This window comes from Carica papaya, chromosome 1 (assembly GCF_054855325.1).
Source record: "Carica papaya isolate Zhongbai chromosome 1, ASM5485532v1, whole genome shotgun sequence".
NCBI classification, from domain to species: Eukaryota; Viridiplantae; Streptophyta; class Magnoliopsida; order Brassicales; family Caricaceae; genus Carica; species Carica papaya.
In genome coordinates, this window is record NC_142309.1 from 24,156,011 (window position 1) to 24,174,222 (window position 18,212).

The 18,212-nt window shown below is 34.4% G+C and overlaps 1 protein-coding gene across 4 annotated transcripts; it reads right to left on the minus strand.

Annotated features, from left to right (window-relative positions):
• Window positions 1–168: 168 nt before the first annotated feature.
• Window positions 169–18,187, minus strand: ISA3 (isoamylase 3). 4 transcript variants are annotated; one of them, XM_022044937.2, is made up of 24 exons: window positions 17,747–18,184; window positions 17,089–17,140; window positions 16,909–16,992; window positions 16,383–16,540; window positions 15,628–15,721; window positions 15,130–15,366; window positions 14,581–14,685; window positions 13,082–13,186; window positions 12,401–12,535; window positions 12,209–12,295; window positions 10,647–10,704; window positions 7,994–8,057; window positions 7,803–7,902; window positions 6,897–6,997; window positions 6,323–6,374; window positions 5,713–5,775; window positions 4,901–4,990; window positions 4,748–4,820; window positions 3,456–3,535; window positions 2,798–2,902; window positions 2,618–2,716; window positions 2,479–2,540; window positions 1,569–1,677; window positions 169–566 (listed from the first exon to the last, which is right to left on the minus strand). In XM_022044937.2, exons 1-24 carry the CDS (start codon window positions 17,860–17,862, stop codon window positions 456–458), a joined length of 2,340 nt encoding a protein of 779 aa, XP_021900629.2. In that variant the 5' UTR covers window positions 17,863–18,184; the 3' UTR covers window positions 169–455. The 4 variants fall into 4 exon arrangements, with proteins under 4 accessions (XP_021900629.2, XP_021900628.2, XP_088077770.1 ...); XM_022044936.2 differs by having other exon boundaries at window positions 15,628–15,733; XM_022044938.2 differs by lacking the exon at window positions 169–566 and adding an exon at window positions 843–1,434 and having other exon boundaries at window positions 15,628–15,733; window positions 17,747–18,187.
• Window positions 18,188–18,212: the final 25 nt, after the last annotated feature.

Genomic DNA, 18,212 nt, shown 5'->3' on the forward strand with positions numbered 1-18,212 from the left:
AATCAAAGCAAGTTAAAGTCGTCAAACTCAGAAACCGTGCCGCTCACTAGACGACAAATACTTCTTCAATGACTTGAGAAAATAGCTTTGCCGAATATATAAGTATTTATTTTTCTTCTTGCTTATTCTTGAATTCTAATTCTTCACGCAAGGAAAAAAAAAAAAAAAAAAGTAAAAATTAATTTGCATTACCAATTCAGATCTTCACTACCAAGGAAAGACAAGCCTCTAAAGTTGACTATATAATTAAGTGCGCGTAAAGTCTAAAAACTGTTAATGTTTCATCAATTTGTGATGTAGATTGATCTTCCTTCTTTACCCAAAAGAGAGATCTCTTTCCTTAGTCTTAGAAATACCTGATACCGAAATGATCCCAGAAAACCTGTATCTCATATAGCAGATAAAAAATCTTGGAGTGCTCGTGTAATATGCAGATAGGTCAGGTTCATGACTCATTATTTAGCTTCAAGAAGAATTGAAGAGTAAGGGGCCACATTGTAGATGCCTTCTATGCCTGGGACACCTTCAGGGACAAAGTCATTCGGAGACTCGAGATTTGTGTCCGCCTGAAATTTGACGAGGCAAATAAATTACCAACATGTTTGGGTTCTTCTTTAAATTATTGATTGTGAATAAGGAATATTTTGCATGCCAAGTCAAGCCACAATTATTCCTGATCAAATCATTCAACTGAGACTTTTTTATTTTATTTTATTTTTTAATTCTTGCTTCTTTCACTCTTTTACTTCAAAAGAATCTTTTATTGGCCATAGTTATATCCATCATTTAAACTCGGCAGCTCACTTTACTGCATCCATGTCATGAACGTTACACTAGGAAACTTAATTAAAACAATGCTTTATCATTAATTAGCAGCAAGTCACAGGTACACGGGTTTGCACTTACTGCTTGTGAATGAATTATACTTTACTTTTTTATTTTTTATTTTAAAAAAAGCAGCAAGTGAGAGGCTCCTAATGAACATCACAGCAGGAGTAAGGCTGCATCTATGTGGTCCTTTTTGGGAAAGAAAACTAAAAGCGAAGGAGCATTACAACATGTGGAGAATTTGGAGCAAAAAGTTAGGGACTGACATGTAAAGTGACAACATAGCACCAAACCGCACCATTTACTTGGAGCCTAATATACTCATTTGATCTCCCATCTCCACAAATTTGGATCAACCCAAGGAACATTTTCCGTTCTCACATCCAGGTGTACAGAGAGGGACAAACCCTCTAGTTTTTAGGAAAGCCAAGGAACAATGATCCCATATGCTTAGAAAGCAGTATAGGTTTGAAACATTAAAAATTGACCAAAAATCAGTGGGATAGGTGTCCCGAAACAAAGTCCAAATAACCACTAAGAAATTAAGATTATCACTGAAAGTTGTTTCTGTAGCAAGTATTCTGAAATTGAAAGGTAGCAGGTATCCTAAAATTGAAAGATGAAAAGACAATTTAAGCATATGAATAATATTCGTGGCACTAGGATAATGTAAGTGCTGAATATAGCATTATATGTTGCAGATATTGCAAGTTCAAAGAAAAGAAAAGGAAAATACTAACCACAAGAAGCCAATGCCTCCTTGCTGGTGGTGGAGGTATTGAAACTCTAACAAAAAAGTCATGTGCATTGAATGCCAAATATATATCTCCACCTTTCTTGTCATGAAGCCTGCAAAAACCAAAGATTTCTCATTTGCTGTTCTGACTGCATATGCTCGTTAAAATAACAATGAAATATGCTCACTAGTTTCCAGAAAAAAATATATACGGCACAACATCTTCTAAAATTCATTTCATTATATATATGTTCACACACTAATTGTTTCCAAGCTAAATACTGTGTACATGATTGCTCCTGGAGTCCCCAGCATAAGTTTACTCTATTTAGTAATATCAGGAGATAAGGTCAGAAATAGTAAAACTAATAGGCCATAGATCTGGCTTTTGGTAATAACTGGTAGAAATAGCTTTGTTCATATATATCTAAACAGACTGTAGGCAGTCTGTCCCTCCCTCTTGTTCATAAAGGGAGTGAAGGAAAAGATTAGGGTCATCTATTGTCGGATGGGAACAGTTGCAAGCCTCCAGGTAATGAAACTCAAACTTCTTTTAAAGAGAAAATGAGACTACAATGGCCCATGAAGCTGGGGCTGTGCTGTTAGGAGGAAAGCACATTAACAAAGCTTGAATCCTTTTTTCTGGCAATCAGAGAAAAGAAGAAATACAATTGTCTGCCACAAGGAGACAGGACGGTATATAAATAGACGAGCACATACGCATGCACACAATGAAATAATTCTTTTTGATTAAGAAATAAATCAACAACTTGCCACTCTGTCCAGCATGCAATTTATAATATCAAACAGGAAATGGGAAATCTGTGCTTGATCCTGGACATCAGTTATGCAATTCCATTGCCAGGAGCAGATTATTTTTTACATTGCAGAAAGAAGAAAAATTTTATTCTTACGTGAACGCAAGAAATTTGCTGTCATAATTGTCCCAGTTATCCTCATGCCATGTAACATCACTCTGTATATGAAATGGTTCATTAGCTTCATAGGAATCAGAGGCAATAAACTACAACATGAAAGTGAAACGAGATTTACTTTGCTAATAAAGTTTTCATGGCTAAATACTTGATGACTCCGGCGAAATCTTATCACCTCTGCAAAAAATCTAAAATGACTACTCTTCTTTTGGTCCAACTGTTAACAAAAATATTTTGCATTAGGAGCCATCATGAGTTAAAGCTATCAGAAAGACAGAAAAACAAATAGAAAACATGCCTCGTCCCATTGGAAATTGTTAATGGCATTATCATGACCATAGCTGTTGTTGTTCCCATTACGAGTATGCCCATATTCATCTCCCATTAGCATCATTGGAGTTCCCTGCTTATATACATTCACTTTGGTCACATTAAAACAGCAAAGCTCACAAGCAACATAGAGAAAACCACTAAAAAACCAGGCATAACAACGCACAAGCTACAATGAAAATGATGTAAAAGAAAAGGAAACAGGCGTGGTGTGTCAAATTCGGATGGAATAGAAACGAGCTTTGAAGCCCATATACTGCCTATTATATTGAAGATAACAGCAAGGATTAATAGTAATAAAGGTAGATGACAAACATATGAAATTAGGGAGAAAAAAACAACTTAACCAACTCAATGTTGACTAACCTACACTACAGCAAACATAATTAGTCAAACAAGAACCTGAAACCCAAATAAAATACAAGTCCATTATTATTATTATTGTTCTCATTGTCATTATTTTTTGTTTGAAAAAAAAAATGATTTGTGTATCAAGTTAAACAAAAAAGTTTTAAGACTATTTATCCAAACAGGAAAACATTGAAGATCGTTTAAGCAGGAAAAGATAAAGTTGTAAGGCACCACCAATGTGCGACACTTTATACCAGCTTTCAGATATGTTTTACCTGCGATATCATTAATGCCAAATGGAAGTTCTTCATTTGTCTGGAACGCAAAGCTTTAACCTTAGGATCATCAGTTTCCCCTGTGCATAAATACAGATGAATGTAATATATTTTCTTGCAATTCCCTGAACTGCTAAGTCCGGTCATGTGTTCCCTATACAGCAGCTCTCAAACTGCCAAAATGGAAAATGATCATATAGCACACACACAAAAAAAAAAAAAGAAGGTAACAAGAATTTTGAATGAAAGGGATCATGTAGCGTATGGCTAACTTTCAAACAAAATGGAAGGTAAGATTTAGTTGAATGAATGACAAGAATGCATAAATCCAATAAGGGAACAGCCAACAACCTCCGCATCCATGGAAGCTTTTTTAAAACCTATCAATATCCTAAATTTTCGGCAAAAGATCTAGAGAAGAAAAACCATTATAAAAGAAGCAGACACAGACACTACTATCCAACACTTTCGAACATAAAATGATATCACATCTTCGGGAGAACAGGGTCACTCAAAACAGGCATCCACAGCCAAGCAGTGATGTCCTAAGACATTCAGGAGGTTTAAGGACCAACAAGAACCTGAATGCACCACAAATATGCTATGTAACTCAGTCCTCCCACGAATAGGGTTTGTTTGATGCAAACTAAAAAAGTAAAGCAAAGTACCAAAATGGTTAGTTTAGCTTTTGATCCTCCAAATTTTGGTTATAGAAATCTAAACCAAAAATTTTAATTAGGTTCATTTTGGTCTAGAAGATTTCAACCAAAACAAACCAAACCATCCTATTCGTGCCTAAAAGTACTTACTTTTGTTTTTGTTTTTGTTTTTGTTTTGCTAGGTTGTATATGTAACTTAATTTGCAAAAAATATTGTTTTTGAGATACGCTATTATTAATGTAAGGTAATATTGTTAGACAAAGTTACAAAAATTTTTGAGATACATAAAATGTAAGGTAACTTAATTTAGTTTGGTTTCTGTTATTTTCGTGGTAAATGGTTTGATCTGGTTTGAAATCTTTTTAGTTTCGTATGGTTTGGGTACAGGGTGTAAACAAACCAAATTAAATCTATTTATACTCCATGTATGAAGGGCCTACTTTTAAAGCAAATAAAAAAAACAACTTTCATCTCAAAGAAATTCCATAGTGACTCACTTCACAATCTGTTGATATGAAAATTTTCCCAGTTTTTGAGGTGTCATGTGATCCCATCTTTAGAACCTTAAAAATATGATGCTCTAAACCTGTAATTTACAAACTAAGGTTTCCAGATAAGTAGCTCATTCCTACCTTCAAAACCACAATTCCAGCTGAAATTATCATTGCTCCCATCATTTCCACCTTCTCCATTAGCATCATTGTGCTACAAAACCAACAGTAATGGGCAAAAGTGGATTCATAATATTTATAAAATCAAATTAATCCAGTAAAAGCATATAGTACCTTAAAATTGTACGAAACAAGATCGTACAAAGTGAAACCATCATGTGCAATGACAAAATTAACACTATGGTAAGGCTTGCGTTTATTGACCTATAGAAGGAGAAGAAAAGATCCAAAGGTTAATTTTTGCAATAGCCAATAATTGTGATAACTGATTAGGTGGAGGGGAATGAAAAATATTAAAAGTGATTTACTCATCAGAAGTATGTACTCTTTATAATATTGCAAGATATGAGCAAATTATAATATAGATTAAATAGAATAATATATTTTATTCCTTTACTGGGAAAGTGGATTTTAGTGAAGTAAAACTTTACAGAATATGCAAATAGACGTCTAGCTTCATTAACGAAATTTCTGTCACGTCAGAACTTTCATGAGTAGCATCTCATATTCTAACTTATAAAATACTATATCCTAAAAGATATTGACTAAGAACAAGGTCCATAAGATGAGAATCACAGAATAACACCTTCAAGTCATATAAGTCTGTAAACTGAATCAACCCATAGCTTGACAAATTTCTTTTTTAAAAGAAAAAAAAAATCAATTCATTGTGGAAGTCAACGCTTTGCTCCAGGATCTCATAGGCTATTTTGACTATAAATAAATAAATGTGCTCTGCTCACTTGTTAATTCAAATTCAGTTACAAAAATGGTATGTTAATAAACTTCTGAACAATCTAAACCTCAAAATTGTTACAGTTTTGTGTTAGCAATTTATGCCAAAATATTGAAGATAAAAATTACCCATGATTTCAACAAGAATATTAGTAGAGGACTTGAAGCACCCATGGTAGAATGATCATTACCTTGTAAAGATCAGCAGATCCAGAGATACGAGTAGCAAAGCTTCCCTTCATGCCACAATCACCCTATATCATACAATTTTAAACAAAAAGTAAAGTGGAAATTGGGAAATTGATAGATAAGAAAGCTACTCCTTTCTTTTGTGACAAAGGAAATAGAAAGAAGAGAATAATAATATATACAATCTAACCGAACAAAATGGAGAGAAACTAACAAACAAAATTTCTATGACGAAAAGTGATGAAACCAAGAAAGAATTAAGCATCAATCGAGTAGAAAACCTCAAAACTTCAGAATATCAAAACTGCGAATATTTACATAAAGTTCAGCTTAATAACAGAAAAAGAAAAGGAGATCAAACTCACAGTATTAACTGTCAATTAAAAGTTAAACCAAAAGATATTAACAAGGAGAATCTGACAGTTTCATCATAGCTCTTTAATCTGAAGAACCAAGTTAGAAATATTTTTTTTAAGATAAAAGTTAAAAAATATCTTAATCATATCAAAACATTTTTCTTTAAAGATATACTTATTTGTTTTCATTGAGTCACTTCTTGTCGTTAAGATTTTAATATGACCTAATATTAGATCTTTCTCCCCCTATCAATACCTTTATAAATCTTCTGATGTCATCACGGTACTTTCCATTCCATTCGGCCCACCTACACCAGAGAAATCTTGTAAGTTGAAGGTTGTATATGCAAGATGCCAACAGGAAATAAGAATACCAACTTCTTCCATGCCAAAGCTCAAGTACATCAGTTTTGCTACGCCAAGAAATAAGCGATGGGAAATTGAACCCTATCTGCACTCCTCCATCTCATTTCATGGAGGGAGCAGCTACCCTTACACATTGGAAATAATCAGATTGCCTCCTTTTACTAAAGTACTTTACCCACTTTATACTAAAGGTGATATTCACTCCTATCAAAGAATAACATTTAGGATTAATAAACAGATCGATCTCCTTTCCTTACGTTACTACTCAAAAAGAAGAAAGCGCCAAGAGAATTGAGAAAAAACTAGAGGTGAACTACCTCTCGGTTAAACAAGAAACTCTCCACTAAGAAACAGGCTTTCAAAATATAAAGGGTGTCCAATGAATATAAAGAAAACAATTATGTTCATCTTTAACGCATTGAACAAAAGAAATTGATAAAAAGAACAATAAAAATAAACATTACCTATCCCAGTTTGGGAATCTTCCCACAAGATATAGACCTCCACAATCCCATGGCTCAGCAATTATTTTACATCTCGATAGGATAGTATCTTTGGCAATTGCCTGGTTCATAAGTAATTATAGGACAAAGCCAGTCAGCAAAAGTGAAATTGCCATTTGCTTCAAGCAATGCTACTAATAAACTAGAAGCCATTTCTGGAAGAACTACCAATCAGTTCATAACCATCAAGTCAATGACATTTATTTTTTTGAGAAGACAAACAAAATTGAGGAGGCTGTCAACCAAAGATGTATTGCTTTATCCTTAGGCTAGTGTTTTGTTTAGTGGTTTATATTTGTCCAAAGCTTGTACTAATAAACGAGCAACTTTTGGAATCATTAAGGTTACATAACCTACTTTGCAAGTTATTTTGTCTTTTCTGGGACTCTTCTTGGTTGAAAATCCAACAAGAATAATATACTTATTTTTTATTTCATCATTAACAGGAAAATAGGGGTATAAGCAGATCTTTTTTCTTCTCTGAAATAAGGTATAAGCAGATCCTATAACCAAACAACTCGTAATGCACTAAAGAAAAAGTACAGCCACCTCTTCTAGATCAATATGCATGATAGCTTAACTCAAAGGCCCTGCTCTAACACTACATGAATTAGTAGTACCTAAAAAAAAAAAAGCGAGAAAATTAACAACACTTCAACATTCTCCTCTACTGAAGATTATATCAGACAAGGGAGTTAGTTCTATTTGCAATTACAACTACTGAAAATTAAGCATCAGAATTCAACTCTTTGCTGCTGTCAGTTTCATCATTCCATAGATCTGCAAATGAACTCGGTTTTAAAAGAAATGTTATTTTGCACTCAAGCCTGTGGCATACCAGAGAAAGAGTACAAAAAATTAAACTACCCTAATAAGAGGTGGAGCATTAAGCAGAGATCCATCTGTTCCCCGACAAAGTACACTGGCAAGGTCAAATCGGAATCCATCCACATGATATTCAGTAACCCTACAGAGTTAGGTAAGGGAAAAGAATGAGGAATCTTGAGATAATAATTGCCATGCATCAACCAGCAATTTTCTACATGGATCGTCCCTACCAGTGTCTTAAGCTGTCAAGAATTAGTTCCAGTACAACAAGATGATTACAGTTTAATGTGTTCCCTGCATACCAAAAAATGATGCTTCAGAAAAGGACTTTCAATAGAAATATCCAAAACCCATGCTTTTATCTTCAGAAAAAATAATGCAAATGCAAATTCCGCATTTCTTCAGAGCAGCTCAACAAACCAAAATCTCAAGTGGAATACTATGATAATAGCTTCTTCAGCATAACAACTTCAGGCAGTAAATTGACCGGATAAAGAACATTCAAATGCTAGTTTCCTTTCCAACAGCATGATGTAGTATCCAAGCCGACTAAAATTTTGGTTTTTAAATGAAGATAGAATTATTTCATATGAAACCTTTCAAAATGCATCTTCATTTTTGACCAACTTCCTAAGAAAACTGTAATTTAAATGCATAACGACGAAAAATTTTCAGTGATATTATTTAAAGACAAAAAATCAGAAGAAGGCAATTGATGTAAAAGAAAGAGAGCTTGAGCACAAGAATGCTTCCAAGATCATGGATTATGAAGCATTAAAAAATAATTTTTGGGCTCAGTGAGCAACGCACTTTTGGCTTGGGAAGGAGTTGCAAACAACAATAGATCCGCCCGCCTTATTCCACTTATTATTTTTTGGGTCATTTTGAAAGAAAGAAACTAGGACTTTTGATGGGAGGGAATCTGCTTTTGTGAACTTAAAAGATAGATGGTTACATTATTTTGGCTCCATTTTTTTGGGAGACAATATATACAATCTTGAGGATGTTGGAGCAGTTGTACTTGACCGGCACCACCTTGGTGCCGTATTTTAATACACATTTCATACTTTTATTTCAATGAAAAAAAAACCATGGATTATGAAGGAGCAAAGGAGCAATTAGGCAAGACAAAATCTACAAAATGGAAGAATCACTAACTTTGATTACCAATATTGTTTGCAAAGGGTGTCATTGTTGTAGTTCTTCAAGTATGGCTTCTTTTGTCTTCATAGAGTTTAACTCAACTGGATTGTCTTTACCTTTCAACATGAGCAATATTGTCTTTTGCTGCTAAATTAAAAGATCCACCCCTAGAAAACTCAACTTCATCTATACGAATAACAACCTCTTCCACAACACCCTTTACTTTCTCAATTACCCCACTTGTGTTCATGCAGTCCATACTTAATTCTTGATCATAAGATTGTAGCAGCTTCTATATCTTGTTTATTCATTAATTTATTTCACCCTTTTTTATCCTTTACTTGTTCTTGGTGTTCTATTAAAACTTTTAGATAGGTTACGCTTTTGTGTAACTGAAGATTCTAAAATTTTCTTGATGTAAGCGCTTTTTAATCTTCATTCCAAACATATCAATTTTATTACTCAATTCTTGGATAGCAATTTTTAATCTCACAAACAACTTTATTTGGATAGAATTGCTATGTTGCTTATATGACTTCTTTTCTTTTGCAAATGGAACACTTAGTTTTACTATTCTTCGTTATTGGAAAATAATATTGAATTTTTATTTGGAAATTACTAGAAAATTGCAGAATTTTGGCTCTGATTTGGTTTTAAAATGGCCAAATAACGGTTGGATATGACTCCGCAAATGACTTCAAAATCCCAAGGGTCATTGGATGAAATATGGCTCCACTTGCAGCTTCTGGCGTGTGAGGGCCACACATGCTCTTCCAACATTCTTAGGGGGTTGGGCTTCTGGCTAAGGGTTCCATTGACGATGCAGATCCTGAATCAGACATCGACGATCATCGACGTGGTCTGGAATATTAATTTCCTATAAGAACACTATGATCTTGAGTTGACTAGCAAGCATGGCAGTTACCAACTGAGATAAGGGTTGAGATTTTCGATAAGCTAGGGTGAGAGAATTAGGACAGCGTGATGAATCAAGTTTTTGTTCTGAAACCTATTGATTAGGATTAAAAAAGTTTGAACATAATATGTTGAGAAAAATTATTAAGAACCAAGATTGGAGATCTCAGATTTTAATAATCAAATCCACAACTCAATATCTATATAATAATTATATAAATAGTCTAATAAATAATTAAAGGAATACCCTATTTATAGCCACTAGAATACAATCAAAATAGAAAATATTAAGTCCATAAAAAAAATACCAAATAGAAAATAAGCTAATTACGTGATAACCTATAGTAGAGAATTACTAAATAGGAAATGATAAATCCATACTAATAATAGGCCTATAGTTAATAATTTTTAATAAGCTAAATATCTTAATAATAAATAAACATTAATTATATAAATGTCTATTACTATTGAAAGATGTCTACTTCAGGTCTTCTTGTTCTGCATCACAATGTGTGGCAAAGATCAAGTGCAATATGCAAGGAATTGTGTCCTTGTTGAATAAGGTACATAGTTCTATGATCCTAAAACTATTGCAAAGCAGACAAAACTCATTGATTTTCATGCAAGAGCAAAACCTTGATTCTAGTTACAAATAGCAACGACAAAAAGATAGAGTTATGCAAAATAGTTTTAATAAAATTGGAAAAGAGATTTATATGCAGTTATGACATTTTACAGGAAAAGAGATGCACATCCACTCAATGCATTAATAAAAGAGTATAGTTCTTCCAAAGAAAGAGGAACTATAAAGGACACAGAAAGTACCACAGCCAGAGAAATTCAGCAACTGGCCATTGTTATTTAAATCCACCATATAATAAACCTGCAAATGAGTTACAGGAAATACATGACTAAGGAAGAAATGTAAAAATTGGAAAGTAGACAACTATACTATTCCTTTCTTACAAAATTCAATCAAAAAAGCATTATAGTATCAAAAGCTTATATTAGGAAAAGAACGACAGAATTTATGAGTTAGGTGGTAAAGCTTGTAAATTGTAGTCATCATGCTAATAAATAAGTGGAGGGAAGGGCTTACTACTAGAACTCAAGTGTGTAGAAACCTTGCTCTAGTGGAAAATATGGCATTTTCTTTAGGAACAGGGTTGTAAAGATCAACTTTCAGATTGCTCTAGAACAACTCATACACTAAAAGTGGGTCGTCAATTACTTGAAGAAGTCCTAGGGATCCATTGCTCAAGTTTATGATTTGTTTCATCTTCTTTATTCCTCATCTTTATAGAATGTCTATCAGACCTAATGCTACTATTTTGTCTTTTGTAATAATCTAGATGGTAATGTATCTTGGAACTTTTCTCCCTTCATAAATCTCAGTGAACAATATTAGTTAGATATATGTCCCCAATCACTTTACTTCACTTGCTCTGCCTCTAGCCCTGATAGTCAAGTTTGGACCCTCGATACCTCAACAATCCACACTCATAAATCTTTATTTAAATTTCTTACTCACAACCCTATTAGCATCCCTCAACTTTGCCTTTCTCTTTCTCGAAAAGTGAAAACTTTGTCTGAGATACGGGTTTTCATCTACATTACTATCTTGAATAGGACCAATAATTATGTGCTCCACTCTCCTCATAGAGCTTTGTCCTCATGCTTGATATACTTTCAGAATCTTGAGTACTTGGCTTGGATAGTTTAGAATGGATTATTACCCACGTTTAGTGTTTCGCAAAGAGATTAGCTGGTTGTTTTAGATTGATGCATTTCTGTTTTTTCTTTCCTTTGAAGGAAACCTACTACTACAACGATGGTTTTTTCTTGTTTTCTAAAATATTTTTTTTTCATCCAAAAAAAAGAGCATGCCCCTCTTGACTCAAAGACCTTTAGTTCTACTCTTGTTTCTCTTCTTTTTTTTCCATGGGTTTGAGTGAATACAGGAGTGCATGGTGCTGCGGAGTGGACCACCTTCACAGGTTTATGGATCCTTGGCTACAGCAGAATGCTAGGATTTTTCAAGCAACAGTCTTGATTAGCATTTTGCTAGAGTGGTGTCCTGCTCTCAGGTTCATCCATTTGTCAAAGAGAATGTGATGTATTTTTGTATCAATGCATTTTCTTTACTTTCTTTATTTCTTTTGTTTTGTCTTTTTTCTCTAAAGGTTATGTTATCCTCCCCATCTTGTTTGGAATTCTTTCTCCCCTTTTAACTTTATAGAAAAAAACTAAAAAAAGCTTAAGATTTACTGAAAAATAATGATCTAATTAACGTACCTAAATTTAAAACCATAAGCAGAACATAAACTATAAAATACCAGAGGCATGGTTCCTGTCCTGTTAAATCAATAAAAGAATTCCAGAATCACCTTATTATCTATGCCACGAAATGAAGTGGTGTAAGGGTTTTCATCATCGGCTTCATTGGTATGATTATAAACAACATCTAAAATGACCTGCAGAGTAAGAAACAAAATATTTCAGTCTACTCTAACAAATATATTTCAGGTTTTCAATAAGGCAAACAAACAGAACTATCAAAAAGAGAAAGACATAGTCACCTCTATGCCAGCACCATGCAAGGCTTTAACCATTTCTTTGAACTCCCTTGAAGCCCTAAGAGCTCCACCACCACCACTGGCATAGCGACTCATAGGAGCAAAGAAATTTATGGTTGAATAGCCCCAAGTATTGATCTAGCAAAATGAATAAAGTTGATTTATTTTTCACTCTGTTACATCAAATCCAAGCACAAGGTAAGCAACACGTAAAAATTAAAAGAAAAAGAAGTAAATGGCAGAATGCTAGAATGTTCCCTAGCATTTCATTTTCTTCCCAAAGGTTTATAATGACATCCATTTGGGAGTTAAGTAACCAACCAACAATCATAATTGTCTGAGATTTGAAATCTCCTCATACTTGAGAAATCCAATAAGGATGCAAAGCTACAGCGGCTACTGGGAAATATGCAACTGTCTCAAATGGTATCTCCATTTGCATCACGTCTTAATTCATCAGAAGCCACATAAGGTAACAAATAGGATAAATCGTCATTAAGAAGCATCAAGATAAGAGAAGAAAATGCCAAGGAAACACAGGTTCTAAGTCAAACCCACAAAACTGAAAGTTAACAGAACTTGACTTCTTCAGCAACAAATATCATAGTGAGAACAAAATGCAATAAGGGTTCACATCATAAAAAAATTATAGCATAGAGCAGAGACAGATTTTTGTTTTACTACCATGTGATCTCTTGGGTTTGGACGCCTCTGAAACTCCAACTCATCAAATTCAAAGACAGGCAGTAGCTCCAATGCATTAACACCAAGCTCTAAAAGGTGTGGAATCTTTAAGTTAAAAAAAAAGAGTCAGGCGAGCTACATAACAATTCCCCAATAGGGATCATTCTTTAAATAATAAAGCATGCAAAAGAAATTTTCAACAATTGCATAATGCTGGTGCTGCCCAAGTTCCAGCTAGGCATCCTCACCTGCACTGATTTATGTCAAGAACATTCTCAAAACGTAGAAAGAAAAGTGATGCCTTGCATCACTTTCTGATGAGAATATTCTCATTCTTAAAGCGATTGAATCCCCCAAGGAGTGCTCGGCAGAAGCTTAATTGAAAGATTAGGAAATTAGCTACAGAAGTGATCCCTTGCATTTTGTATTGGAGTTTAGGACCAATTTATGCTCCAGGTCATCCTTTCATTGTCAATGGTTACTGGGAGAGGATGAACATGCGGATACTTCCTCATGGGTCATTTTTCACTCATGTGGCCCTGATTTCCTCATCAGTTGGTCGTCTAGCAAAAGAGTTGGATTTGGAGTAGAGTGGTGGTGTAGCTGTTGAACATTCATCCCATGTAGGTTCCATGAGCGAAAGTCAATTTGTCATGTTTGTTTGATGCATGTCAAACATTTTGCCAAGTCTGGTTGGTAGAATATGGAATTGGTGGTTTTTTTGGTGTTGCAGATGAGTGATGATGGATGGAAAAGTTTGGAATGGTCCTTCCAATGGCAGCATTTGAACCAGCAAGGGTATTACAATCTGTCAAGATATTTAGAAATATAGGAACAGGTGGATGTTTTGTGTGGTTAGGTAAGATAAGGTTCATAGCACTTTAGGTAGATGTTTGTAGTTAATGGGTTGATTTTATTGCAGGAGATGCAGATGATCTTGAACTGATAATGAGATCTTTGAGTTCCTGGAATATCTGATCTTGTTTTTTTTTTTCCAAAAACTCCAGCATCTTCATAATTCTTGGAGTTTCTTAGTCATGCCTCTTTGTAATTTTTTTTTATACTACTGCCATTGCTATTTTTGGACTTCCCAATCCTTTGTAGGACCAGTGAGTTCTAATACCACTTGATACAGTTGATGGAGAGGGAAAAACAAGAGGAGATAGAGAGGAAAATAGATCAATCTTATTCATGACATTTCCAGGTACATTCTTTCAGTATTTATACATTCCTGGATCTATTTAAACCCGATCTCGGCTGCTTGAAACGGATTTAACCTTTTGCAACTATTTTAACTAATTTCTAGCTACTTTTGTTACAATTACTTAACTGTTACCTCTTGCATCAGCTCACACTACATAAACCCTGCTCTCACTGTATTATTCATTCAAGGATCTACTCTTTGAACAATCTGATCCCTTAGTAAGAATTTTCTCATCCAGCTGGAAACTGAAGGAAATAAAAGTCTTTTTTTTTCATTTTAATATATCAATAATTACCTTCTCAATCACTCCAAGGTAGCTGCCACGAATACTTGGATCCAAGCCACTAGATTCATCAGCTGTGAATGCACGAACATTCATCTCATATATAACAAGATCTTTCTGCAAAGATAATAGAAAGCAGAGATGCAGAATTTACAATGTAGAATATAAAAATTGTATGCACGATGCATAAACTCTGACTAAAAAGAATTTTGGAATTCAGTACAAGAAAAAATGGGCATACCTTTAGTTACTAGTTTAATCAACTAATAATAAAGATGAATGACAGGAAGAAATTATCAATATACAAATGTAAAATATAATACTTGTAACATAATGCATAAAATCTGATTTTGAAGACTAAAAAAATTTGGAGTTCAATACTAGGAAAAACATGTAGAGCTTTTATAAGGAAAAATAGACATACATTTAGTTATTAGTCTATTCAACTAATAACAAAGGTGAATGCCTGGAAGAAATATATCAATATGTATGAATGTAAAATCTCAATCTGAGAGAAGAATTTACCATTAGAGTGTGGTAAGGATATAAACATCTTAATACCTCAGGTATGTTTGGTAGCTTGTAGTTATCTCCCCAATCAAAATCTGGACTCTCAAAATCATAAGTTCCAAGAAATTTTGTAAATCTATGGTTGGGGTCTCCAAAATACTGGCGTCCTTCAACAAGCTTGGCATAAGGATCTATAAGAACAATGCTGCTGTCAAATCGATGCCCTTGATGCCAATTTTGAGGACCATCCATGCGATAACCATAGAGAATCTTGCTTCGAGGCAAGTCCTACTTTTACATATACAATTTCAAAGCATAAATGCAAGATGTATTAAAGACCTTATGTCACAGAAGTAATAAAGAAATGTTGGATGTATGCACACATACAGCCAACATTACAAACAGCAAACTTGCAAGATATCAGCCTCTCATGTGACCAATAATGGTTGATGCATATATAAGTAATTAGTATATGTGTTCATATGAATGCTGCACATGGAAGACTTCCCTACTTCCATAGGGATAGAACCAGTAAAAGTGTAATACTACCTCTATACATATGTGCCAAACATCTCCAGTTCTGTTTAGACGTGGATCCAGAGCCAGTTCAATCATTTCATCATTTGGCCTTCCCACCTTATCCCTGTGATATGATCTATGGAAAATGCATTAGGCTTAAGATAATACAGATAAAAGTCAAAACTCCAGAACTTGAGAACAATATTTTTACTGGTACAAAAACATCAGAAACAGTCAGCTAAAATGCGAATGGTACAGGAATCAAAATGAGCTTTTTAGAGTCAAGGTGCAAGGAGCATAAGCAGTTGAGAGATATGACATAAGCCAATACTGCAACAGGACGTACTCAAAAAGCAGATGGCACAAATTTGATACGAAACACGATTTTCTCATATAAATTACAAACCCCCAAAAATAACCACAGATTAATGTCCGTCATAATGAAAACCAGAAGAAGTTAAGCAAGTTTATCTCTGCTAATGAAACAATAGACAAACACAAAAACATTCTATGGTTGTCTTAAAAACCTATAGATAACAACTTGACAAACACCGGAATCGCATGTAACAAACATAATCCAGCATCTACATTAAACTGAAACAAGAATGATTCTAGGACACCAAGAAAATGGCAGAATGAAATGTTAAAGTATAGAACAACATGGTTGAGGCATGAATAGTCCCCTATTCTTTGACCATATAGCAGGCCAAGAAATGAAAACCAAATTCAGTAACTTCCATTGATAATTTTATTTCATAATCCAACCAATAAGGAAATAATTTCACCTCTCGGGAAATGATAAGCAGAGTGTGACTGCAATTGCATGCTGTGAAAAAATAGCAAAATTGATTCCATTATCATCCTCTGACACACCTAATGGAAATGGCTGCCCAGAGGAAAATTTTAATGATGGGCTGGTTTCTGACATCTTTGGGGCTTCTTCCTAGAAGTACGAACAGGTATCAGAAAACAAAAATTAGTTTAATACCCTTAAAGATACCTATAGCATGTTTCAGTCAAAACTAGTAGCAGAAAAACACACACATATATAAGGACAATAGATGCATGAACTATTTAATAACATAAATCTCACAATTTATCCTAAGAAAAAAAAATTACTAGCAATACAACACCAGAATTCAAGATGCAATTCTACTGCATTCACATTTTTCATAGTGATATTGCTGCATTTATACTTAAGATGGTCAGAGATATGGTCAAATAGCCTAAAAAATCAAAAGAATTTGAGAATTTCATGAAGCTTAATAATAGCCAGGATTTAAAAGAAGTTTCTGGTTCAGTGAGAAGTACCTCCAGTACACGATCTTGAGCATGAAGACCATAGACATTAGCTCTTCTATGCTTGAGACTGTCCCTTGACTGCCTCCGCAGAAACTTTTGAAGTCAAAATTCAGACAACTGTTAAATTTCAGAGAAAAAAAAAGGAAGGCCATTGCAATGGCTCTGCAATAGTATAGTGAATGGACATGCCTTACTACAGAATCCTCGCTGTCTGCCTGATGCTCTTCTACTTAGTTTCAATCTATTAGGCACTAGTAGAAGTCAAAATCTCACCAAGTGAAGATACAAGATCATAAAGTAAATGCTCAAGCTCAATTACACCATTTTTAGTCATAACCCGCACTCTCCTTAATGTAACAAAACTAAACATGATACACCTTCTAAGATGTCATTAAGGATGCATGGAGCAAACAGACTATTTGAATATTTATAAATCTAAACTTAAAACATGAAAATTCAATTTCAAATTATTATAAGTGGAACTGAAATCATACATTTCAAATTCGGCGGAATGAATTAGTTAGACTTGTCTTTACAGAATGATTTGCTAATGCTAGAGGAAAACGAAACTAAGATTTCTAAATATATTCCACCAAAATAATTCATTTTGTTCCAAACAAACTCTAAGTCTGATGAAGAAAGAGCAAACATAAGCCAGCAGTTCAAAAGAAAAAAAAAACGATGAAACTCCACGTCCATTCCAGGGAAATAAACTTCAACACATCAATATTAGAACTAAGATTCTTTTGCACTCAGTTGGAGACTCTAGAAGATGACTTGAAAATGCCAAAATCTAGTGAAAACACGAAGGACAGAAGTTGCCAAACGAACTGCGCATTTTACGTACCCCATGTCAAGAACACATGAATATGGAAGACAAGAACGAGTAATGTCGGTTGGAAAAGATGCATGAAACAGAGTAAACTTAGAGGAGGCATCGCAAATAAATGTCGAGGCGAGCATCTTTCACCTCTTTTCCTTCTTTTACGAAGTTAATCCAAAGACGAAGAAAGGAATCGTATTCTGTAAAGAAGATGAGGAGGAAAGACAGAGAGATCAAAATTATGTTTCCATTTCTGATTTTTCAGCTTATATATTGAGATTTCAGTGAGTGAGTATTTGGAAATGGAAGGGAAAGACTTCCCCGTGATCCTTCTGAGCGGGACAGGATGTCAAAGCGTCGTTGGAGAGAGAGTGGCGTTCTGTGTCCGCCACGTGAACGGATGCGCGAGAGTCGAGACTCGCCATATTTCCATTTGACATGGACACCTGTCTCCTTGTATAGTCGAAAAAAATATCATATCTTACTGAAA

Bases quoted from the DNA above. Each gene is read 5' to 3' on its own strand.
- ISA3 (XM_022044936.2), bottom strand. From the start codon at position 17,862: ATGCTCGCCTCGACATTTATTTGCGATGCCTCCTCTAAGTTTACTCTG. The intron at 6,998-7,802 runs GTAGTTTAATTT...CTTATGAACCAG, and splicing joins ATGCTCCACCTCTTATTAGG to GCAATTGCCAAAGATACTAT. The intron at 567-1,568 runs GTTAGTATTTTC...GTCAAATTTCAG, and splicing joins GGAGGCATTGGCTTCTTGTG to GCGGACACAAATCTCGAGTC.